The sequence below is a fragment of the Melospiza melodia genome, chromosome 5 (genome assembly GCF_035770615.1).
Source record: "Melospiza melodia melodia isolate bMelMel2 chromosome 5, bMelMel2.pri, whole genome shotgun sequence".
Taxonomy (NCBI): Eukaryota; Metazoa; Chordata; class Aves; order Passeriformes; family Passerellidae; genus Melospiza; species Melospiza melodia.
In genome coordinates, this window is record NC_086198.1 from 12,912,501 (window position 1) to 12,938,109 (window position 25,609).

General features: G+C 36.2%; 1 protein-coding gene across 5 annotated transcripts in view; it reads right to left on the reverse strand.

Annotated features, from left to right (window-relative positions):
• GRIA2 (glutamate ionotropic receptor AMPA type subunit 2) overlaps positions 1-25,609 on the reverse strand; it is an 89,317-nt gene that overhangs the window by 8,393 nt on the left and 55,315 nt on the right. For all 5 annotated transcript variants that reach the window (XR_010027748.1, XM_063156312.1, XM_063156310.1 and 2 more), the window contains exons 7-12: positions 14,788-14,955; positions 14,416-14,520; positions 13,622-13,732; positions 12,291-12,497; positions 11,426-11,796; positions 7,265-7,463 (exon numbers count right to left, since the gene is read on the reverse strand). Coding sequence is in view for 4 of the 5 variants with exons in the window: in XM_063156312.1 (XP_063012382.1) it covers positions 7,265-7,463; positions 11,426-11,796; positions 12,291-12,497; positions 13,622-13,732; positions 14,416-14,520; positions 14,788-14,955 (1,161 nt within the window). In the remaining variant the exon portion in view is untranslated. The remainder of the gene's footprint in view (positions 1-7,264; positions 7,464-11,425; positions 11,797-12,290; positions 12,498-13,621; positions 13,733-14,415; positions 14,521-14,787; positions 14,956-25,609) is intronic.

Genomic DNA, 25,609 nt, shown 5'->3' on the forward strand with positions numbered 1-25,609 from the left:
GACTGCCATACAAGAATGCAAGAGGAGGGAAATGACCTGCATTGCTCTTAATTACTGTGGCTGATTGCTATGGCAAGGTGACACTCAGTGTATGCATGAGATGTTAGAAGCTAATTGCAATTTTGGTATTGCAATCAACGCCAACACGGCAGTACAAGACCCTTATACTCACAATGAACATTTTTTGTCCTGTTACTAATGACTTCTACAGCAATACACTGATACAAAGATGTCTCAGGAACATTTTTTTTTTTAAAGTATGATGTTAACACTGAGCATTTTGACTATGAAAACAATAACAATAATATAAATTTTGTTAAATAAACTTTAAAAATAATAAGTATATAATTAATATAGATTAATAAATATTAATAATTATTCCACACATAATTACAATATAATGGGATAACTTTATTATATCTAAAATTTATTTTATGATTTATTATTACAGAGTACACATCCAATTCCAATGTTGAATACTACTTTCATTAAGAAACTAATTAGGAAATTAATTTATGCAAAGCTGTATCAACTTTATTTTGTGGGTCATCAGATAACTTTTCTATTTTGACATTCAAAGACCTATTATTCTTAAAACTGGGGTGCTGTAATTAGCATGCCTTTGACAGAAATAGCTCCTCAAACTACTAATATTCTACTAGATGACGATCTTGTACTGCGGGAGCAGATCTCCAATTCTCAAACATGATTTATGAAATCATCTTGTTGACCTTCCATACTGAACAAAAGGACAGGAAGTCATAATGGCACCAGTAGCAAGAAAGTGTAATGAAAGCCAAAACTTGTTAATTTACTCAGTAAATAAAATATTAATAGGTCAAAAAAAAAAAAACCCACAGAAAAGAACTAATTTTTTCATTAATTTAGCTGAAGATTTAAGTACTTTAAAACCCTATGTTTATACTGAGTGAATACTTAGGGTAAATTCAAATAAATATAAGTTCTAAATTTTGTAAGATATGGATATATTTATTCAGTAATGGTAAAAAACTTCTTAAGATGAAGTTTTATGGCAATTTAGTTTCCATTACTTAATTGACCTACCAAAATATCTGTAATATATTAGGTCTTACTAATAAAAAATCTAAAGCATTCTACTTCATGAATTAATTCCTCAAAAGGTCACTTGAAATAATTTTCTCCAGAAATGTGCAGGACAATGACCTTATATAATCATCATATTCTCCATGTGGTTTAAGGAGTTAAGTGACCAAGGCTGTTCTTACAAAAGTATGCTCCCAAATAATTTAACTTCCATTAAAATAACTGCTGAAATGACTCCTCCTTTGAGACTTACTAATTTCAGTTTCCTCAGAATTGACATTTCTCTCTACATTCAGCATAAAATCAAAGCAGATCAATTCAATGTCATTTCTTTAAAAACTCAGATAAATATCACAAAAACTTAATTTCTAAAATTCTGAAAAAGAGCTTATTGTACCCATACTGGGGGAGGGGGAATAAACCAAATCCCAAAACACAAAAGTGCTTTCTCAAGCTGTCACAAATCTATGGAGAACTGCAAATGCTGTTCTTGGACTCTAGAACCATAAACACACTGCCCGGACTGAGGAACGAAAGCACTCAAACTACTGCTCTTTTGGTGTAAATACTGCACAGCATGCACAGCTTCAGATGACACTTTAAAGTGAAAACATTACAAGATAGAAATGACTAGGATTGGTAGGAAAGGAAATTAAGATGTCAAAACATAGACTATGGAAACATTACATTTATTTATTTATTATATATGAGAAGTGGAAAATTGTGATCACTAGAATGATATAAATGGAACTTCCTAGTTAAAAAGCATTATCCAACATAATTATCTTATTGGGAGCAATAAGAAAATCTGCATAAAACTGGAAACCATCAGTTGGCAAAGAAACAAAGAAGCACAGATCTGTCACTATGATCAAAATGGTTACCAAGTGTGATAGAATTGGGAGAAAATTATTTCCAGAAAAGATAAAGAAATATTAATGCCTTTCTACAAAGGAAACTAAGATCTTGGATGGCAAACAAAGTACATTTCTGCTCCTTCAGGATTAATACATCAGGAAAATAAACACTGAAAAGAAAAAAATCTACATAATAATTATAAAATACTGTAAAAATGGAGAATAAACTACCCATAAATACATATAGACTGGAAAAAAAAGATGCTTCTAACCATAGCAAGTGTAATGTGGAAAGAGAAAAAAAACCCACAAAAAACTGAAAAATAACAAAAAGAGATGGTTTGAGGGAAAAAAAGTACTGATTACTGCATTCTTTCTTTTAAAATAACTTTCAATATGGCCTAAATCAATTCTTCTGTGTTCTGCAGATGCAAGGACCTCAAAAAACAAGAGACAAGTGAAAATTAATCACTTGAACCCTGTCTATCAGAGAAAAGTACAAGCATATCTTCATTATTACACTATTGGGTGCAAAGGCAGTCCTTGCACCAACTCAGTGCTCAGATCTGACTCTCCTCACTATTTTAGCTATGGACCTTTTCCTCCTGTCAAACCAAAGAGCCAAACCCACACTCTCCAGCCACATCTGCTTTGCATGAAGTACCAGTCCTGCAGCCTCTCTGCCTCTCCAGGTGTCACCCAGAGCCCATGGTAAATGCTACAGGATATTTCATGGCTGAGTCTTTCAACTCCTTCACGTCTCAGAGGCTTCTGTGGAGCTAGTCAATATGAAACTCTGGAAATATATCTTCTATAATTCTTCCAGATCTCACACTTCAAGAATTAAGGTTGAGGTATGATTCATAGTTTTTTACTTCAATTTAATAAAAAAAAAAAATCATGTTTCTTCTCTTCTCACTAAAGATTTCCTGTGGTTTTGGTTTGTTATTCTTTTAGAAATTTCAGGTTGTGTTTTTTTTTTTTTTTTTTTTTTGCATCCCGTCTTGTAATGTAATTGTTAACATAAATACTTTTACAAATTATAAAATATTTTAAAATACTTATAAAAGCAGAGGCACTGGACTTTGTTGAAGGCACTCAGAAAAGAAATTGCTATTTTCTTTCAGGCAAAATTTTCATTGCCTTCCAACAGATAACACTTTTGTAGGAGAAATGACTCAAGAAATCCTGTCAGCTCTTATGTTTGTTTCTGGCCTTCCACTGCGTGAGAGGATTTCTCTACAAGATTAAAAGGATTGTCATACTTCCAGCATATTTCCAATGTCCACCTTTTCTTTCTGTAACTCTTGCATCTTCAGCAAGAATAAACAACTCTTGAACAGTCTTCTCAGTGAAAGGTAAAGTATACTTCTTTGATATGGAGCAGTTCTGCTGCTTTCATTTTGGCAGAGGATCTATTCTTAAAGGCCACCAAAACAGTTACAGTGAAACAGATTGGTCTGTCCATGTCACACTGCTGGTTGAAAAATAGGTACATATGAAGATATTTTAAATAAAAACTAATGCAGAGAGACAGTAAATTAATCTAGTTATTGCTCTGCACTTTTTTTTTTTTTTTTGAGATGCTTTATTACCTTACTTATAGAACTAGCTACAATTCATCTTCTGGAATGGAAAAAGAGGTAGGATGATTGATTTAATTTGTCTACCCAATTTGTACATATCTTTAATGAACAGAGCGAGGCATATAGCAAAAATATGACTGAACCGTAAAAATAATTAACTTTTGTTCTCGTTGTGTCATTTTGGCATTAATTTTCATTATGCCTTCAAGCAGGTGAGAAGCACGGCAATGTTCCAGTGAATGCCTTCATACTTACTTGGATTCCTTCTTCCAGTGCTGCAGTCCATGAAAGCAAGCGAGGCAACTTCAGGAGTTAGCACATACAGACAATGCTTTAAAACTTGCTTCTGCAGCAGCAGGTGGGTTAGTGACTCCTCCTCCCTTCCCAGTTCAGCTCTGTGCCCTGGCTAATGCACGTACCAAGTGGGAAATCACCGAAGACAAGGACAGCGTGGGACTGTGACAGTGCCACCAGGACGTACCAGAGTGACGACGCTCCACTGCCACCATTTACCTCTCCATCACGTAGCACCTGTGCCCCAGCAATTAGAGGGGTGATGATGCACCTGCACAAGAACAACTGAAAAGACTCCTGAGTCTTCCCAGTGGTGCTGGCAGACTTGCATTCTTCACCTCTACAATCCACTACTGACTTGAGAAAAAATGCATTTTGGGGAAACCATGGCCACACATCCTTTGTTGTTTTGCCCATAACCCAAAAGAAAATGCAAAAGCAATGCAATACATACCTTTGTTTAGCTCTCAATTGCACTAAGAACTCTACAAGAACTATCTATAAAGTAGAAGCATTAGCAAATATCAGAAGTGGTAAATATCCCAACTCAGTGGAACAGAGCTCTTTAGACTTGGATGGTACTTGAGATGCTGCTAGTGACAACTCTGAGGTCTCCTGAGGAAAGCTACTACACATTCTGCTATATACAGAGACCTGACAGATGTGCCATTAAAGAAAAAATTCTGTCTCTGTATACTTATAGCTATAAAATTATCTATAAGATTATTACTAACAAGTAATAGTATCTTGCTGATGTTTGTGTCAATAGTTTTTATTTGTCACTTTTTTTTCTTTTAAAAATATTTAAAAATCCATTATTTTGTACTGGTATTTCCTATATAGGATGTACCAAGCTTCTGCTTCTCATCTTAAAGCAGCACTAGAAACACCAGGGCACAATGCTTCTTCATTCCTTTTTATCAGTTCTGTTTCTTGATGCACTGCCAACTGATGCTCTACACACTGCAGGCAAGAATATCTCAACTGCTCCATGCCAGCTTTAAAGCTGGGGAGCCTACCTAACTTGGGGTAAAGGGCAAAGGCAGCACATCCTTTTCTCATGAATACCAAGCATGTTATTCCCCAAGAGACACGGACTAGCTTGTATGCCTACTGTCTGCTGGATAGGTGATGAGCAGTGACAGGAGCTAGAAAAAGGCTTGATCTCACCTCTTTCCATTAACATTGCACACAATTATATTCAGCTATTCAGAAGAGGATTTTTCAGCTAACTTTTACCATCTGGGCAATTGCTGAGAGTTTCTTTTTGAAAAATACTGTGAAACATCTCTTCTTCAATTGTGTAATGTATTATCACAAACCATGTTCTAGTAGCAAAGATAATTCAGTGTACCCCTCTCGTTCCCAGTACCCAACTGCCCTTTATTTTGTGCTGCCCCAGGAATTAGGGCTCTACTAGGAAAGATTCAGTACACAGTCCATTGACAGAAAACAAACTTGTAAATAACACCACTTCCTGAAAACAGACTGACTGAAAAACCCCATATGTTTTTTTAATTTCTGAGAGTGACAGAGAAGAAGCCAGACCATTTTAGCTTGCTGTTAAAAATATACTCAAGTTGTTTTCAGCTATTCAAAGAATTTGAGTGCTAATTTCAGGTTATATAAAAATCACACATCCAGTCCAACCCAGCTAGAATACAGATATATACTCTGGGTGAAATTTTAGTCTCCTTAGTGCTAAAGATTCCTTTCACATTGTCTTCAGCAGAGCGTATCATTCTCAGAACTTGAGTTTCAGGCCTCTTAAAAAGAAATTCTGACAGCTGTTATTTCTTTCAAAGTAACTGGACAAGTCTAAGAGGTTTTCAGCAAATAGTATATAGATGCACCAGGTTAAGAAGTTGTTTTGCACATAATGTACCAAATTGTGATAAAAATTGCTGAGTAGAAATTTCCAGATATCATTAGAGTTTTGTTTGTGCAGAGTCAAAAATAACTTAACAAAAGATGAAGAATATCCCCTCACAAAGCCTCTACCTAATTTTTACACAAGTAAGCTTTTAATTCTCAAGCAATCACCAGGAACACTAGCTGTATGAAAGTGGAAATACATACATATGTGATAAGAGTACAACTAGATACTAATGTATGCACATAAAAATATTTTTTGTTTAAAAAAGAAACAAAAAAATCTCTAAAGATAAACTATTCAAAATATCTAAAGATAAACTATTAAAAATCTCTAAAGATAAACTATTCAGAAGAAGTGACCTACTGCTAATTCACATTCAATCCCAAGTAAAGCCATGTTCTAAAAGGTTTAGGTTCACAAAACTAAAAACCTACCTGTGTACTTCCAAATGCTTCTAAACACACTTAACACAAACACAGTCTCGTTTTTACCAGCTTGTACACCTGATTTTAGTTTTGGTTTAGCCAACAGGAAAGCAATCAGCAGCAGGTATTATTACTGAATCTAACTTCAGAATCAGAAACCTTTTACAGTTGAGACAAGTATGATTCCTAATTAGTGTCCATTACCAGTTAAGTATGCATTACAGGACCCAGTGAAAACCATTATCTAGCAGTTACTGCTCTAATTATACTGCATATAAAAAATATCTGTGAGAACCTTTTTAATTTTATTTTCATGTCGGTGTATGCCTGAAATGTAAATGAATTATTTAGAACTATTTTAAAATATATTTTGTTAAATGTAACATCATGCACTAAAAATCATGAAAACAGAAGTTTCTTTCTATTTTAGTACTTCAGATGCACTTTCTACGTAGAGTGAGAGACACATGGAGCACACAGACAAGGCGAGGCTGTTCTGGGTTTTTTTCTCAGCAGCCTTAGTCTCTCACTCATTTGCTGGATGGATTTCACCAGGCTAGCTGATGTCTCAAGGGCAGCCTAAGACTCACACACTGAAAGTTTCATGTATTTTTAAAACTGCAATACCCAGAGGTAGAGGGTGAGGACTGACAGGCTTCCAAGGCATTAATGTAATGCAAAGTAAGAACTGTTTTCTACATATAAAAACAGGCATGTATATTCTACAGAAGTCAGAAGGATTATATCCCATTCTCCATTGGCAAGCTTGAAAAATCATGTAGAATATTCTTATTAAGACATGAATATACACCTTTACCATACTTTTATTCACTGTATGGGTACCTAAAATATAGTAGAGCTATTAAGCAGATAAATGACAGCAACTTCCTTCCTCAAACATACCTTGTTTTTCACTGCATAGTGGAGTGTCTTTTTAGGTAATTTTGCTTTGCATATTTATATCAAGACCCTTATATTTGCATATAAAAATAAAATGCAGCAATTAAAAATAGACAGGAACACCTATATTTGTGAGTTGAGCTATGTAAATCACACCTTTCATAGCAATCTTTTAATAAAATCAAAGGAAAACACATTTACATGAGTGAAGACCTACTTAAAACAATAAAAAAAAATAATCTAAAAAGTAGAGATTCTTACCCTAAAAAACTCTTTAGTGGAGCCAGAATCTAATGTCCCATAAGCAATTTCAGTTTGCTTGGAAAGATCCTCAGCACTTTCAATGGGAGACACCATCCTCTCCACGGTCAGGAAGGCAGCTAAGTTAGCCGTGTAGGAGGAGATGATGATGAGGGTAAAGAACCACCACACACCTCCAACAATGCGCCCCGACAGGGACCTAGTAACAAGTATGAAATGCATTTGTAAAGTGAAATGGAAACCCCCAAAAAGGAACACGTTATCAGTTTTATGCAAAGGGTGCAGTATAATACAGGGAAGCATTTCAGGCTATCTCAGAGTCCAGCTCTGCACACCAGATGGGAAATCAAGGCATTCTCCACTGGATCTCCTGGGACTCTGCTGAAATCAGGACTCCAGAGTTTACTTCTGGAAGAACTTAGTGATCCAGTTCTTCAAAGTTTTGACAATCCTTGAAGGAAACTGCTTCCATCATAATGTGCTATATTTAACACAAACTTTTTGTTCCCTCTGAAGTGATTTTGTGTGACATTATGATGAGGATCAAACAAAATCAGCAGATAAACCAATATGCGCTTTAAAATCAAAGGCCTTGATTGTTTTCCTAAGACATTCAGACAAAGACTGATTTGCACAAAACAATGGCTTATGCTGCTGTGCACAATCTGTACTGAGAAACAAATAGCATTATTAGTAAGAAAAGCTTGCCCAGGGAATATCTATAGGCTAGGAAGTGCACACGACTTTTGAAAGATACAAGCATTTAACAAAGTGAGGACTGGACATGAAACAATCAGTGATAATACAGAAAAATGGTGAAGAAAGTATATTTTTTTAAAAAGAATAATAATAATCTGATGTTTATAACAGCAGCAGGTGGGCTCTTATGGATCTGTGTTTTGCTTCTCCTGCTCAAGAAGAAAGAAGAAAAGAGAACTCAAGAAAATATACAAGACAGCATAAAGCACACAACTCAACTCAGTAATTTTCAAGAATTGAAAACTAGTATAAGAGAAATATCAATATAACATTATTGTAAAACTTAGCATTTTTTCATGGTTCTTTACAGTTTGAAATTAATTACCACTTTGTTCCCAAACAAGGCATTATAGGAAGCAGTACATAATCTTTGGCGATATGCTTAATTATCTGGCAGAAATGTGCATGTAGTTAAAAGTCTAGTACTAGGGCACTGCAGTAGCCTAGGTTTGTCTTGGTGTGTCTCCTCTATTTATTAAGTAAACAAATTAGGAATCACTCACCCAGCCTACTGTACTGTGAATGAGAACACAAACTAATTATGACATAGAATGTATATAGATATAACTATATATAGATGTATGTACATTTAAAAATTACAGTTATGCAAAGTGGATTGACCAAGCTAGGAACAAAATTAAATAGAACGAATTCTGGACAAATAATTTTTTTCTAATTGCTATTGCATAAAATCTCTGTCATAATTCTGACATTAAAAGATTCATTCCATGTCACAACAGACACACTAATTCACTCTCCTACATGAAAATCAAGTCAGATAAGGCCCAAAATAAGTTATGCAAAAGACCATAGAAAAAAATCTATTTCAAGCTCATTCTAAAGGGAGCTGTATTCTGCAAAAATGCTTCCTGTCACCTTTGAAAAAACATAACATACTTATTTTGAAATGGAGGTAATTGGAATATAAAGTAATTATACAAGTAAAATATAGAGTTATAAGATATACTGAATATATTATATTGTGTATTTGCAAGGCAAAATCTGTCAATGGGTACTTAATAACTGCCAACTTTATGGCACTTTGTATTGTATTCATGACACCCTCTATAAGAGACAATAATTTTCAAATGTCCATGATCTGTGAGCAAAGTTGCCACTGAATTTGTGAAAAAAGAATAAGCTTAATACCAATACAGAAATTACGCTCCCACATGGCATTTTACAAGTAAAATTATTTGGGGTGTCACTTTCATTCAAAATTTCCCCAGGTAGTCTGTCACAGTTAAATGAGCAGTTTCTTTTCTATGTACATTTAGAAAAGTTTCTAAAATGTGCTGGCATGAACTCACACTTTAGAAACCCTTAATTTACTATGCCTGTAAGTACTAAAATAAAAACTTCTGTGTAAAAATTACATAAATTTCTGCACCATATTTTGTACTTTGAAAGGTATTATCTGGCAGAATGCAGAGCACGCTCACATCTCAGAAAAGATGAGGAAAACTTTGCTCTAAGTTATAATTATCACATCATATATTATTTTACTCTTTTGTTCCTCTACTACCCATGAGGCAACATTGGGAGTGCCACTACAGACCATTTCCAGGTGGTCCAGTCTTACTCAGCACCACCTTCTATTCCAGAGCCAGGGAACCCTAGTAACCTGTGTCCTTTAAAAGTCTTAGAGCAGCTGTCACTTTTATTACAGAAATTATTGCAGTAAGGCAAAATTAACTTCAGAGAGGTATTTTGTTCATGCCTGAAGATAGTCCTTTTTATATTTAATCTGATTCATCTGTAGGCAGTTCAAATTCCATAGTGAAATATTTTGGTGCAAAACCAGAAACAAGTGTTTTTCAGCCCTTTTCTATTTTTATAATAAATGTTTAATATACAAACTAACCACCTTCCTCAAAATTATGGTTTCAATGAAATAAAAGTTAAATGCTTCACTGAAACTTAATATTGAATATCCAAAATTAAGTTTCATGCACCTTTTATGATGACCATTTGCTATCAGTATTCTTGCACTACCTTTCAAAACCTCTCAAACCATATAAAACAACCATTGTGCTTTCATAGATGGTAAAATAATAATGATAAGAAGAAAAAGATCATAATTCTACTACAGCCTTGATTCAATAAAAATAATTTTGTACTAATATGTGACTTAGCAGGCAACTCCAACTGTGAAGTGTGTAATTAATACAAAAATCCCACAGGAGTGAAATTTACACAACTTCTCATGATCTGCAGCGATTTGCCCTCTTCACTGATTTGTCTCTTGTACACAATTCTCACTGGGTTATGTGCCAAATGCGTTGCATCTTTCAGCATAAAGGCTGGCATTTCCCACTGTGATACAGCAGCCTTTACAGAGAATTGCTTAACTTCTCACACAATAAATGCTGTTATTTCTGTGGTAGAACAACTTGAAAATCTGCTGTCGCCTTTTGGGACGCATGACTTTATATCTAAGAAATGCTCCCTTGCTTTGATTTATTTTGACCACTAACCACTAGACTCACTACAAATTGACCTGTTCCCTGTCTTACTCCAGGATGTTTATAAGAAATGTAATTATAACAAGCAGTTTTAACTAAGTCCTCTGGTTTGAATTCCTTAAACCTGGCTGCCCTATTTAAATTGTTACTGTATTTCCTTCAAGCAGCAAGCAGTTATTTACCTACCTACTCACCATTTCGCTGAATCAAGGCTGGAACTACTTGTGACTTGTGCACAAGCAAAATAGAATATTTAATGAACTGCAAAGGAATTAACTGAAGTGCTTTACAACTGTCCCAAATAAAAGTAGAAGAAAATCCATGAGGAATTAAGCACTTATAAACTGGACCTTCAGATTCGTTTTCATCATTTCCTTTGTGACTTGTCTAAAACTAGGCCATGGAAAAAAATAGTGATTTGCAAATACCTACATGAAATTAGAGTCATCACAGGACTTTTACTTCAGTTCAGGGCTCTTTTGGGGTGTCATTAACCATGTTATGATATGCAGTGAGTTTTAGAGGGAAAGTGCTGCCTCTGTAGTTCGTGACTAGTTTGTTATCCTTTTTTCCCATTACAGTTGTGGTGAACCGTATGCACTGTCAACTGTAAAATGGGAATATGCAGCAAAAACACGGTACCCCTCCAAGAAGGCATGGAATGATGCGAACCTTATGCATTTTACAGTCTCTGCATGGTGTATATAACTTCACTTGGCAGATTTATGATCGACATTAAGGCAAAGTCAATCAGCTACATCCAGACCCTATGTCACAGACAAGTTCTTTCACTTCAAGGACTTCTGTGACTTTAGGGAAGGAAAAATCATTGCAATTAATTTCTCTCCAAGAATGAAAATATATGCACCACGAACCTCTTCTGGCTGAGATGGCTGAGACCAAAAATGCACAAAGTTGAAATGAGTGAGTAACCAACCTTGGCGAAATATCGCATCCTTGCTGCATAAAGGCACCCAGGGAAAACCAGAGACTATTAAATATCCCAAATTCATTAGTTGATTCATTAGTTTGCGTTTCTCTTCCATCTTCAAATTCCTCAGTGTGCCACTCGTATGGGCTAAATCTGCTGACCAGGAATAAAACTACACTGACCCCAATGTAGGCAAAAACAATGCACATCCAGATTTCATATGCTAACGGATCAAGAAATGAAAACACTCCTGGCTTGGACTTCTGAGGCTTCTTGATCATTATTGATATCCCCAGGCTCATAAAGGGCTTTGAGAAGTCAATCACCTCTTCTCTCACCAATGTTATAGTTAATGGAGCGATTGCAATATCGGCTTTCTGTAAAGGAAGAAAAAAAGCAAATAATAGCTAATGCAATGAACAGAGCGAAAAATGGTTCAGTTTCTATGGCATTTCACAAATAGAAAATAGGACAGCAGAGACATTTGTTTCACTGAGAACATACTGTGGAGAATTTCAGAAATTTTTAGTTGAACTTGTACTGAAATACATAGAGCCATATGGTTGGTGCATTCCAAGCTTTTGTTTTTACATACGCCTTTTTAACAGCATATGCCATTTACAAGTTTAGCAAAGTACTTTGCTTTTCACCTGGTGAGAAGGATGAAATATGCATCCACATTCCCCCAACTTTATTTGTATCTGAAATTTAATTCAATGTTTTATTTTCAAATTTTTTCATGCCATTAAAAGTTATTAATTACTGAAAAATTAAGTAGGCAACTTTCCTACACTCTACAGAGAAAATGAAACCAAATCCCACTCCTTCCATTAGTCATCTTTAATAGCTTTATTATAGAAAATTTTCTTACCCCATAAACAAGTTCTCCAACCATCCCATTCCAGATTTTCGTGTCTGCATCCCTTGCCCCATACTTGCCATCCCCAACAATTGTGAGCTTATATTTGAATCCACAGTGCTTAGCAATTTCTGTAGCTAAGTCCACACAATAGCCCTCATATCGATCATTTCCTTCAAGCATTTCGTGATTTTTCTTCATCATGACATATGGGGACTCCTGCACAGAAAGAACTTGCCTTAGCTACTTGACAGAGACAGGTGCATCTCTTGTACACTTCGCAGATTGGTATGTTCCCTTTTACATGTGAAAAAAGAGAGCCAATACCATCTGAATCATACATGCCATGTGTAAGTTAGTTGTTAATTATGAATGGCACATGTCTTTAACACATTTAAAAGCTGCATTCTCCAGAACCACACACAAATGGCAGTACTTACAGGCACAGTGATTCCCAGAAGTATGTTAATAATGACCATGAATGTTAACAGGAGTTACGCATTCAGAGAAGAAAGAGTAAATTCCGAAATCAGTTTCTTTCTCTCATACAGTTTGGATGGAAGAAGGCAAATTATTTAGTTGTTTTTGTTGCTGTCTTATACAAGAAAATTATTTTCTATTTCACAACCACATCTCTTTCTGAGAAAACACTTGAGGCTCTCAAGGCTGTATTTTTATTAAATTGTGATACAAACAATAGGTAAAATATCTATAACTATGCACTAAAATCATCATCAGCAAAATTGGTGATGAGTCATAAATTGGATTAATGTATTTCCTCTTTGTTTATTTGCTACAGGACTGTTCTTGCATCCAGAGAAATTCCTATGCTAACCTATGGGTTGTTCAAACTGATAAACAAGCTGTGTAATTTACATTAAAATGCTCTTCTATAATAATATATAATTTAATTTTCTAAACAACCAGAATATAATATTTAATGTCTAATTTTACATTTTACCAATCCATAGCAGCTACAATCCTGAAGCATAAGAACCAGTCTCTTTGCTGTTTGTCAAAATCTATTCTCTAAAATCTATTCTCTAAATTCTCTGCCTCTCAGAAAGTTCCTCTCCTTTAAAACCAGGTATTAATTTCCATTTTCAGTTTTAAAAACCATAACTCTCTAGGCTGTTCAATCAAAGACCATTCATCCTCTACAAATCAAAACCGCGTGCTGGATCCCATACATTTCCCTAATTTCTAGATTTTATTATGCTTCACAATAGGTAACAGCTCACAAGCTCAAATAATAAAAAGACAGTACATTTAAACTAACAGAATGTCGAGAAACAAATCATTGTTGGTCAGACTGTCTTCTGACAAAATAGGAGGTTAATTACCAAAATAGTGGTGACAATAATAGTCTTATTCTCTAGTCCTGAAGATTCATTTCCAAGAGGGCCATCAAGAGGATTCACAACCATTTTGTCCACTTCACTCCAATATCCAATCTAAAGAGAGTGTATAGGATGCACAGACACTAGTGAATATGAACTTTTCTGGAAAAGGTAAAGCATGTTATTACTGTGCCCTTGATTTGTGCTCACAGACAACTATTTCAGCTATGGATTCTTTACCACTGTAAGAATTTCTATTTATGTAGTGAAAGGCTACAACAAACACTAAAAAGATTGAACTAATGACATTTGTTTACATTACTTTTTCTAGAACAGGTACATCATTCTTATTCACATATTAACAGGTTTTAGTATAAACATCATACATTGTAAAATTTAAATACTCCAGATTAGCAAAACATGAGAAACTGTTTTTCCCTGAGAGATTTGAAATTGGAGCAGAAACACAAACACATTTATAAAAACATTACTAAAAGCTGTATCCAGCTTTTGTCATTCAGAAGCATCTTTTTCCAAATGCTGGCTCATATTTAGCAATTCAGATCAGAAAGAAAAAAGTTTCATCCACAAAACTGAAAGAACAACACTCTTACATAGTACTTACCAGAAATAATAATTCATATTTGTTAGAAAGGAATATTACATTTGTTTACTTCATTCTGCAAGACCACTGTAGAATACAACTATGAATAATTATTATCACAACTTGTGCTTTAATGTGTCAGTACCTACCTTAACCCATTGCTTTAAAGACACTATAAGACAATTCAAATTACCTTCCGAGGACCAGTACTTTTGAGCTCCATGACGTTTATTGTAAAATTGATTCTCTTTCCATTCTGATCAAACTTGATGTTTCCTGTTAGCCCTTCCACCTGAACCTATAACAGATGAAGATGCAAGTGGTAGAAGAATTAAGCTTGTTTCTTTTCAGAAGATGGGTTTTTTATTTCCACAAATGATTATTGAAATTTCAAAAACAATAATGTAGGAGACATTTTCATGTGCAATATATTATCTTAGCCAGGTGCCTGAGGACTTCACATCCACATTATTCCCAGCAAAATTCAGACAGCTTAGGAGACTAGAAGATATTTTCAAGCATTTCTCACATGCATTCATCCCAACACCCACTCCAGGGAAGCTACCTGTTTCAATGCCCTTTCTATTTCTACGCCATGACCCCAGGGCACAGCTGGATTTGCAAGACAATCTCCAGCATTTCCTCTTCTGGAGATCTCAATCCTCTGTTTACGCAAATTCCGGAAAGCTTCTGTCATCACTTGAACAGCATCATAGGTCAGAGCAGAGGTATACTGAAAAGAAGTGAAAATATTTAATTAAAAACCGTCTTCAGCTTCAGTATACCTTCCAATCCACTTGGTGATCCATTAAACACTAGAAAGGATAGTAAGATATGCTTGAAATCAATCAATTTTTTCCTTAGTTACCCTCTGAGGGGTATCTGTGAAAATTCATCTAGGGTTCATCAGAATGGTAAGGGACAGTGCCAATAGACCTGAGCTAAAGATTTACAGATGTTTTCAGTGTGAGTTACATTTTTTCTCACTTACAGCTGTGTAATAGTCCTGTGTGCAGATATGGCTGGAAGTCCGTGCAGGTGAAAATGGAAAAAAAGAAATAATTTTCAGTGTTTAACCTGAGCTAGTCTGTAAAAATAAGAAGTTGTTCCTCTGATTACACGCTTCATGGAGAAGCATTTATTCACAGATCTTGAGATTTCATCTCCTCCCAGACATATAAACACAAACCCAAAGAGCATGTATTTGTCTATAGATGCATTTAACTTTTTCCCATTAAATATAAAATCTCAGGGGTAGCTACTTTCATGTATGCAATACCTTGTCAACACCGCAGTTTTGAGGCAGAGATGCCTGGAAGAAGTGGTGTCCCTCAAAGAGCAATATAGGTGAGGAAGAGCCCCATGTTCCTAAACTGACATAATATAAGGAGCTTTACAACTTCTGAGATATCAGAGAGGAATCCTGTCATCACATGCATCAGAAACTGGGGCTAAATGGTCAAAGGCATTTATCTTCGGTGACTGGAAAATTTTACATCTCAACTAACTAACTGAACTGAAACCACATGTGCACATACACTGAGGACTTTGTTGGATGGCTTTTTTGAGTCTGGAACACCACAGTTATGCCAAATATAAAGAGCCATTTTTGGAAATATGGGCCAGAATACAACCACTTAGAGGCATATGAATGAATGGAATGATCCCTGTGAAAGCTATTAGATGCTGAAAATATATAAATTGTAAAGTGGAGAGAAATGATGTATTAGCTCTTTGCTTCAATGGCTCAGACTTTAATGAGAATTTTAATTAGTTAGCTCAAGTCATGCAGAAGGCTCTTGTAATTGTAACGAAAGCAAGCTCCCGAATTGAGATTAACTTTTGTGCGCAACTGTCAGACCTTAGAAAAGGAAAAAAAAAAGGAAAGTAGAACTCTTTTTTAAAGATCAGTGTGCTCAGTGATCGGTGTCAATCTTCTCAATAAAGTTTTCTCAATGACTTGTACAGAAATATTTAAAGGGATCAGAACAGCAGAAGAATGATGTGAAAGACTGGCTGGAGTCACTACGACTTCCTCCTACTGGAGCAGCAGTGCTTAAGTGGTGTGCATGAATTTGGAGATAAGGCGAAAAAGGGACCCTGCCCAGCAGTACTTTAAACATTGCTTTTTGCAGTACAGAAACATATTGTGCCACACTAGTGTTCTGAGAAACTTTGGACACAGCATTGTCATCAAACATCAAAACATACTTTGGGTAGCAGAGAAAATAAGAGTTTGGAACTGAGATGGTGTAATGCTATCTAATTCAGTTATTCTATGATTGATTGGATCATTGAGATGTATTTAATGTATTATCTCAAGAATATTATTTCTATAGTATTTAATTATTGACCTGAATATTCATAGCTCAATCATACATGAGGATTATGCAGAGTTTTGCCTATCAATCAGTATCTGTGTGTGCATGCATGTCATCACATATATAATTTAGATTAAGACAGCTTTAATCTAAGAATCTCAAAATACTTTAAAAGCACTGTTGGAGATGCCAGGAAAGCAAGCAGGCCACGAATCATTCCTTACTGCTTTATTGTGCATACACTTTCAGCTCCTAATAACCTTCATGGGGCTCATTAACACTATCTACAGCTTCATAAATCGATGTAAAGTTGACAAACTAAACCAAAGTGAACTCATTACCATAAACAAGAAATGACAGACCAATAGCCTGCTCATGAAGAGGTGTGTGTGTGTGTCTGCATAATAAATAAAATGGTTGGAAGTTGAAGGATGCATTAGCCCTGCCTTGATTCATTTTGTTTTCCTGGAGATTCATCCACATTCTGATCTTCATTATTAAAATAAATAGCAGCACTATTTGGAACTTGATTCTGTGAAAGTGGGATGGGGTCTTACATCTTACAATTTTATGGTGGTGTAAATCTCCCAGTGTAATTTCAGTTCCTTTCAACTTTATATTATAAGATCAGCAACTTTACTACAAAATGAAATAGGTGCTACACTAGAATTCTTACAGAATCATTTGTATTAATTAAAACATGGCAAAAATATGCAAAAAAAATTCCTGCATCTCACAATTTTAGAACTAGGATAATAAACTGATATGATAAATTGCCTAAAGATTTTATGCCATTTGCTATGAAACATAGATTGCATGAATGTCAAATGAAAATAATTTTCCCTAAGTAGATGCCTTAATTGCCAAGCAGGGAAAACACACTATCCGTGTAATTTTCTTCAACTGAAATTTCTAACTGAACTTCCTACCTTCAACTTAAATGCTCTATAGACTGTAGTAAAATATGTAAGCTGCACTTGCAAAGATGAATTTGAAAAGTAAAGACAAAACAAAGTTGTCCCAGACTAAGCAGAAGTTATTGCATGTGCTGTCCAAGATAAACTGGCAAGATGTTGCCTTTTGTAAACTCAGATGTTTTCCAGTAACTCAGGAGATACTGGAAACCCTTAGCTAAAAGGGCCAGGATTCTATTTTGTACCTATCAGTAACTGAATCTTCTGAAGCTGAAATGGCAGAACACTACCCCAGGATATAACAAGATTCTGGTATATGTATATTTCAAAGTTGTAAGATATTATAAGAAAGGCAAGTTAGACCTGCATTTCACTCAATGCCTGTCCACGTGCTCATGACTGAGAGATATGATCAGACATTTAAAATAATTAAGACCATATAATTAAGCAGTGGAAAAGAAATAAAATTGTGAAGACATAAATGAAAAAAAAAAAAAAGAAAAAAAAAGAAAAAAGGAAAAGAATTTAACTTCTTGTGATTCAGAATCTTTTCCTCTTGGTTTGGATATCTGCAATGTCTAAATCTATCCTTGACAGATTAGAGACAGATTAGCTTGAATTTGGGTTGTTTTTTTTTAAGAGTCAGAGAAGAGAAAAAGCATTCTAAGGTGTGATTCATTTGATCAGTTAAACAACTTTTCTGAAGATGAAATTAATTGTGCTTTATATTTCACTCATTTGATCTCCAGTGACTCCTGAGATGGGGGAGGAATGCAGGGCGATCACCTTGGGTGCAGATGCTTACACTGTAGACTCACCAGTAACAAACTAAAACCACTCAGACAGACTGTGAACTAGCCATGCATCCCTAATCCAGCACACCAGAGAGAAAGACAAAGTAATGGGAGAATTTTGGCAGGACTCTTCCAGCTGCATCAAAGAATGCAGTGCTGCTGTACAAGACACTAGGGAGAGCTCAGGCAGAATGGCAGATCCAGCTGCAGCAGCGCTCACAAAGGCAGAAATCAGTCTGCAACAGGCACAGATGGAGGCTCCTCACCATGTATGGGGGTGCTGTTGGAACAGCAGGAGAAGGGGCACTGCATCACTAACAGAGGATAAGAGAAAGGAGGCCTAAAATCTGATACAAATATATTCCCTTGGAGAGCAGTAAAATTCTGAGAGAGGAAATGTAGGAAATGTTCTTGGTTGCAAGAGCAGAAGGGTTGAATCAATGAGTCTAAACACACTTTCACCACTTTCATGTTTAAACAATTTCTATATCAGCAAATATACAAAATAAACTCTAAACTATAATAAAATCTCTGATCTCAATTTTCTGCATTTTTCCCTCAACAAAGTACTTCTCTACTAGAATGCTAGTATATACAACAAAATCAGAAAGACTGATATAAACATTACTACATCTTTATAAATTACACATAAAACATAGGTACATACATATGCAGACACACAAGCAAAAACAAAATGAGGCCCAAAGTTACTTGTTAAGAACTGTGAAGGAACTGGGCAACTGTCTCCTGCACTTCCAGTGTAGTCAAACTGATGCAACATTAAAGACTTCTTAAAGGTCTTTAATGTAACTGGGAGCTATTTTAAAACAGACAGTATTATACACACTTTGGAAAATACCTGAAGGTGGTCTGACAGATAAGAGAGCTAACAGAAAATTACCTAGCTGATTGGAAATAGCTCTTTCCTTCTGGAGCTCCTGGCACCTTTCATAGCATTCTGACAGGACATGGAATTGCAAAGAGCTATTTCCAATAGAAACAAGAGACATTGTCAAATCTTGTGCACATAAGTGTAATTGGAAGTGAAGATGGCCTTTGTCTGTGCCCATAATCAGGCTTTGTTCTCACCTGTTTTGTGCAGGCTTTAGCATGAATGGGGGTGTGTACACAGCAGCGTGCTGAGCTGGCTGCCATTCAAACTGCAAATGGGCCTTGAGCACCTGAGCATCTTCATTACCTATGGCCAGATTCCAAATACTGCAATGTGAGATAGAGGTCAGGGAGCCCAGAGAAGACAGTGCAGGGCTCTTCCTCTTTGTTAGGATGATGCTCATGTGAAAATAGGCAAGAAACTGACTTGCTTCCAGCTGAGAATAATTGCATACATACACAAGATTTTTGGAAATAATAATTGCAAATTTTTTAATAACAACCCTGGTCCTGACTAAAAGGGGAAGAGAGATTAATAAAATGTGAAATTACCTGATCGTTTAAAAAATTATTTAGATTGATCTCAGAAAAGATGAGGTTAGAGACCAAGACCTATTTATCTTAATGAATATACTATCCTTATTGCATTTTGTTTCCCAAAGTTGTGCAGTCACATCAACTTTGATAACAGCTTTTGTTCAAACACAACTGCAGCGCTCAGTGTGCACAGAAAACCTAAACAAGCAGGCATTTTTGCTTTGAAGTACCATACTGCACAAGATGCAAGGAACACCTTAAGCAAGTGTCACTTTAGAAAAACTTGTGTTCAGCTCCAAAACTGCTATCCAGAAAATCTGCTGACTATTGACATGCTTTGTGTTTTAATTATCTCTTTGCTTGGTTTAGAAAGGCTGCTTTCTGAGCACACCCAGAACAGATAGCCCAGTAACAGGCACTTGTCAAACCCCAAATTCCTGGAAGTCTAACTTTTATTTCAAAGACATGCTCACAGCACATCCAGCAGAGACTGACAAGACTGGGGCACTGGAATTATCCTAATGCTCCCATTGTAGGATATTTATAGGAGAAAGTGACCTTCTTTCACTCTTTTAAAAACTGAATATAGCAAAGATCACAAGATTTATAACGCCCAAAGTGCTTGGCCTTTCTACCTATTTTATCTTCTTCTTTAATAGGAATGAGATTCCTGAACTGTAATTCCTCCCCCATGATTGCTTCCAGTAGAGAACAATCTTCTCACTAGAGTCATCAGAGGTGCTAGTACAGCAGGAGAAGAAGAGTGCAGGTACCTACCTTTTTTTTATCTTACATTGAGAATACAGGTTTTAAAGCACTTTGGTCTTCCATTATAGTAAATGGAAACCATTTACTTGGATTTGAAATAAAGAAGTTTTATAGAAATAACAAAAAAAAAAATATTTGGAATTGAACAGCATTTCACTTATAAAAGATGCTGCTACATTCTAATCATGCCAGTGCCTAAGGAAAATATACATAGTAGCAAAATTAGTAAGGCTCTAGAATGATTTGTGCAATCTTACTTCTAACTTAGAATAAACATGCAAACCAGCAATGCCACTAATGATAAAATCACCTTGAATTCACTGTAAAACACAAAAAACATACAACTTTTTAATTTTCACCAGATAAATACATAAAATCTTTTTCTTCAAGGCTAAGTCAGAACAAAGTATGTCACTCTCAACAGTATTAAAAATCAGCAGGATCCAGCAGCAAAAACTGAAGCCTTTGGTCACAGTAGTGAAAACAGAAAAACAGTAAACAGACCAAGCAGGAATGAGAACAAAATGTACAAATAGAAAGGGAAAAGAATTCTCTGAAAAAGATAAACTCCAAGAAAAGGATTTAAAAGAATTAATGTGAATGTTTGAAGTGTTGAAGTATGTGTAGAGTTCTTTGACTTTTTATTGAGAATATGGGTTTTGGCATTTTTTTGGTGTTTGCTGTTTTGTTGGTTTTTTTGTTTGTTTGGTTTGGTTTTTGGGTTTTTTATTTTTTTTCCAAGAGGAGAGAGGGAGAAAAAAATCCAATCAGCAGTCTCATCCTATACACTGTGGTGTTCTAAGAATTTTCAAAATATGCCATTTAAAACTAATAGTAATAGTTCAAGCCTTAAATGTAAAACAATAGGAAAAAAGAAGAAACACAAAAACCCTTAAAACAATTCCTAAACCGCAATTCCCCATGTTCATTATCACTCCTCATCTACCCTAATCAGCAACAAGATACCTGCTGTATCAAGATAAAAAGCTTCCTCCTGTTTGCTCCAATCTAATTTCTAAGCAGAATACTAATAGAATTGAATACACCATTCTCACCAGATTCCTGATTTCTCCAAGACATAGTTATTGTCAAATAATAATAAACACTTCATTTTTACTTTTCTGCCACCCCATGCCAGGTAATACGGGCAGCTACCGACATTAATTGGTCCTTAATACCAGACTTGCCCCAGAAAAAATCCTGCTTGTCTCCCCTCCTTATTCATTTAAGTACCCCCAGTGCTTCTCCTCCTCCCTTATTCCCCTGACCCGAGAAACTTGAAGTCACAGATGCCTCTCCAGCTCTGAGCTGCACCACTTTCCTGTGTCTTTCACTCACATTTCAACAGCCTCTTTTCACTTTGCTGACCCCTTTTTTGCATGAAATCATTCCTCCTCCTCCTCCTATTTTCATCTTTGTCTATGAGTCCCTCTGCTCCTCTTATCCCCAGTTCTCCATCAAGCTCTACTGTCCTAAATGACATTGATCTTTGTGAGGCCAGGGTTATGTCTGACCTTGAAGAACACTTGAATCATGAAGGAATAGTAGTTTTTCCTGTTTATATCCACCATATCCAGATGAATTGCTGGCTGAGAAAAGGCAATACAGAGTTCCTGGAAAAATAGGCAGGTGGAATCCACTGCACTTTGTTGGCTGAAGATCCTTAACAATTTATAATTACTAAGAATAAGGGGATTCAAGTTCAAAGAAACACAGCTTCATAGAGACATCAGACCTTGGCTCTGTAGTTTTCTGAAATCTGCTTTAGCACAGTTTAGCCACTTTCACTTGCAGGATCGAAGGATCTGGGTCAATTGGCCTTTTGCATGTCTGAGACAAATCTACAGATATTGCCTCAAACCACCCATTGCTTTCAGTGACTAAATGTTCCATTCTTTAATTGACTTTTCTTCAAAGAAAAACAACAACAACAACCCAACCCAAACCAGCTATGCTGGAATGAGTGATTACTTACACAAAACAGCCTTAAGCTATTAAAAAGAAGCATGAAGTTGAACACTGGAATTTTTTATGCTCACATTTTTTGTATTTATTTTTTCAAATAGAGAAGACTGAACAGTGGGATTTGAAAGCCCAGTGAAACTAACTGCCAGATGAGTATCTTTTTTATGCCCAGAAAACCAAAATGCAAGGACTGAAAACAGGCAGAACAATCTCAAAAATCTACAGCTTTATCAAGAAACTTAGAAAAAACCAAAAATACTCCAGATCAGTTCTTTGTTCAGCCTTGTAATAAATACTAAAAATTACCTATTAGAAAAATCGTATTTATAAATCGTTATGATCCACATGAATTAAGGTATATCCAATCATATTTTTCTATTAAAACTGTAGCAGGTGGAACAGAATATGCCCTATAACTCTTATTAAAATTCATTGCATTATAAAACCATTTTCCAACACGCTGCAATCATACGAGGCAAGGCTCAAAATGAAGATAATGTCTAATTCATCAACTGTACACTTTTGCTTTGTCATCTATATCTACACAAACTGCCGTCTGAATTTTCAGTGTGCATAATTGTTTTCTGTGTTTTCTTCTTTGTTCATGTTGTTTTCTTCTTTGCTCCTTATTATAAGTGTGTCATCTAAATGTTAATTATTTCTGCAAGGTAAATAATTGTGTGCTATGCATGTTTGTATTTTTTCTTCTGCATGTTACCTGTATTGAATCCTTCTGCTAAATTAGCACCAGTATAGTTAAACCAGCATCTGTCAGTTACAAGCATCATTACTCCTGACTTATGGTTTCATAATAATTGCCTAAAGACTATATGACTTGACTATAAAGAAAAACCCGAAAATGTGAAATTACTGAAGACAAAATCAGGAGTAAAAACAATCTAGTGTTTTTGGTATCTTAGCTATGCATTTGTTGGATGGGAAAAGAGATTATGAAGCCAGAAATACAACCATGAAAAGAGAAAATCTGAAACATTATGTGCCAGCATGAAATAGTTTCACCCATCCAAAATAGCTGCATGAGTACCAGGGTTGTTATCACCTTCTGACACAATGGGATTCTCTGCAAGTCTGAGCTTAATTAGGTCTTCAACCAGGCAGCCCCAAATTTTTTTCTGCATGCTGCACATAGTTTCTGTATATATCATATGCAAGCTGTCTCAGGCACTTCAAGCCTCAGGTTGCTCTTACAAAAGCTTATCCCAGAGTAGGATGGCTTGTAGAATAGACTGTCTCAGTTGGATAGACCTACAATGATTATCTAGTCCAACTGCCTGAACAATTCAGGGCTGACCAATTCTAAAGTGGGTTTTAGCAGAATTGTCCCAATGCCTCTCAAACAGACAGGCTTGGGATGTTGACCAGCACTCATGGAGGACTGTTCCTGTGTTTGACTATCCTAAAAAAATGAAAGAAATATAAATAAATGCTTCCACAGGTCCAGTCCGAACCTGCTCTGGGGCAGCTCTGAACCATTCCCACACATCCCCTTGTCACAGGATACCAAGGAGTTGATCTCAGCACCACCCTCTCCACTCTCCCTCCTTAGAAAGCTGTAGAGAGCAATGGGGTCACTCCTCAGCCTCCTCCTCTCCAAAGGAGACAAGCTCAGAGACCTTTGCTGTCCCTCACAGGACATACCTACTTGCAGCCTAGTGCTTAGGTGGGGGTTTGGCTCTGGCTGGAGACTAGGTGACACCAAAGCTGTTCTGTCACTCCCTTCCTCAGAGGGACTGGGAAGAGAAAATAAAATGAAAGGCTCACGGGTTGGGATAATGGCAGGGAGGGATCACTCAGCAATGACCATAACAGGAAGAACAGACTCAGCTCACAAAAAATTTTATTACCAATCAAACCAAAGCAAGATAATGAGAAAATAAAAAACAAATTTCCAAACATCTCAACCCACTTCTCCCTTCTCCCTGGACACAACTTCACTCACAAATTCTTTATACTCTGTTCCCATAGTGGCACAGGGGGCTGTGGAAGGGGGTTGCAGTCTGTTCAGCACCCATCTCTACCATTACTTCCTCCTCACACTCTTCCCCTGCAGGGAAATTTCTTCTCTGGCACCTGGTCCACCCCCTGTCCTTCCTTCTGCACTGTCTGCAGGGCTGTTTCTCTCATATTGTCACTCCTCCCTCTGGCTGCTGTTGTGCAGCAGCTTTGTCCTCTTCTTGAATGTGTTATCAGAGGCACCACCACCTTCCCTGATGAGCTCAGCCTTGGGGAGCCACAGGGTCAGTCTTGGAGCCAGCTGGTATTGGCTTCACTGGATGTGGGGGAAGCTTCCAGAAGCTTCTCACAAAAGCCACTCCTGTTGTCCCCTTCTACTAAAACCCAGCCACACAAAGGCAATATAACTTATGTCCCACTAGCCTTCAAGAGATACTGATTGAGCTTCTTTCAGCAAATGGACCAAAGAGACAGAATGGGCTGATCAGATCAGCAAACTGGAGCAGTTGGATGTGAATGGATGTGTTGTCCTTTAGGGTCCTTCCACAAGATAAAGAAGCTTGCCTTGAATGTAACAGCCTGGAACAGCATTAGGCTCAGAAAGCCCTACTGGATCAAAAGAAAATTTCAACTTGTTATTATTCAGCCTTTATAAAATTAAACATGTCTTTTTGCTACTTGACTAAAAATTAGTGAGGATGCTCAACTCTGTGTTTCAAGATCTACACAGCAGCTCTTCTAGAACTGCATACAGAGACTGGTAACACCCTTGGTTACAACAGAAATGTTTTAAATTTAACCTGAAGTAAACAATGTATCAGCGTTAATTTTGAAAGATATAAAAATATTCCATAAAAAAGTCTGCAAAGCACTTGTTTTAAGCATCCTGCTTAATCTATAAAACTTGTGCTTTTATCAGTACAGGTACAGTGCAGCAACAAATGAGATCAGAGTCCTTTCTCATCTATGTCCTAAGATAGCATTTTTTTATAATTAATATTTTATAAATTGAAAAGATACATTTTTAAAGTAATTTGATACAGCATCTGTGGAAGAGGCTTTTAGCAATGCTCTTCTTTCTTGAAGAGCATGTTCCTTTGAAATACACATTTTCTTGGAAAGGATGCCTTTCTCTATTTTCAGGACTGTACTTGGATGCTGTGGTGTGTCTTATCAGCTCAGTCATAGTCCATTGGCTTGCATTTTGTAATGTGAAATGAATG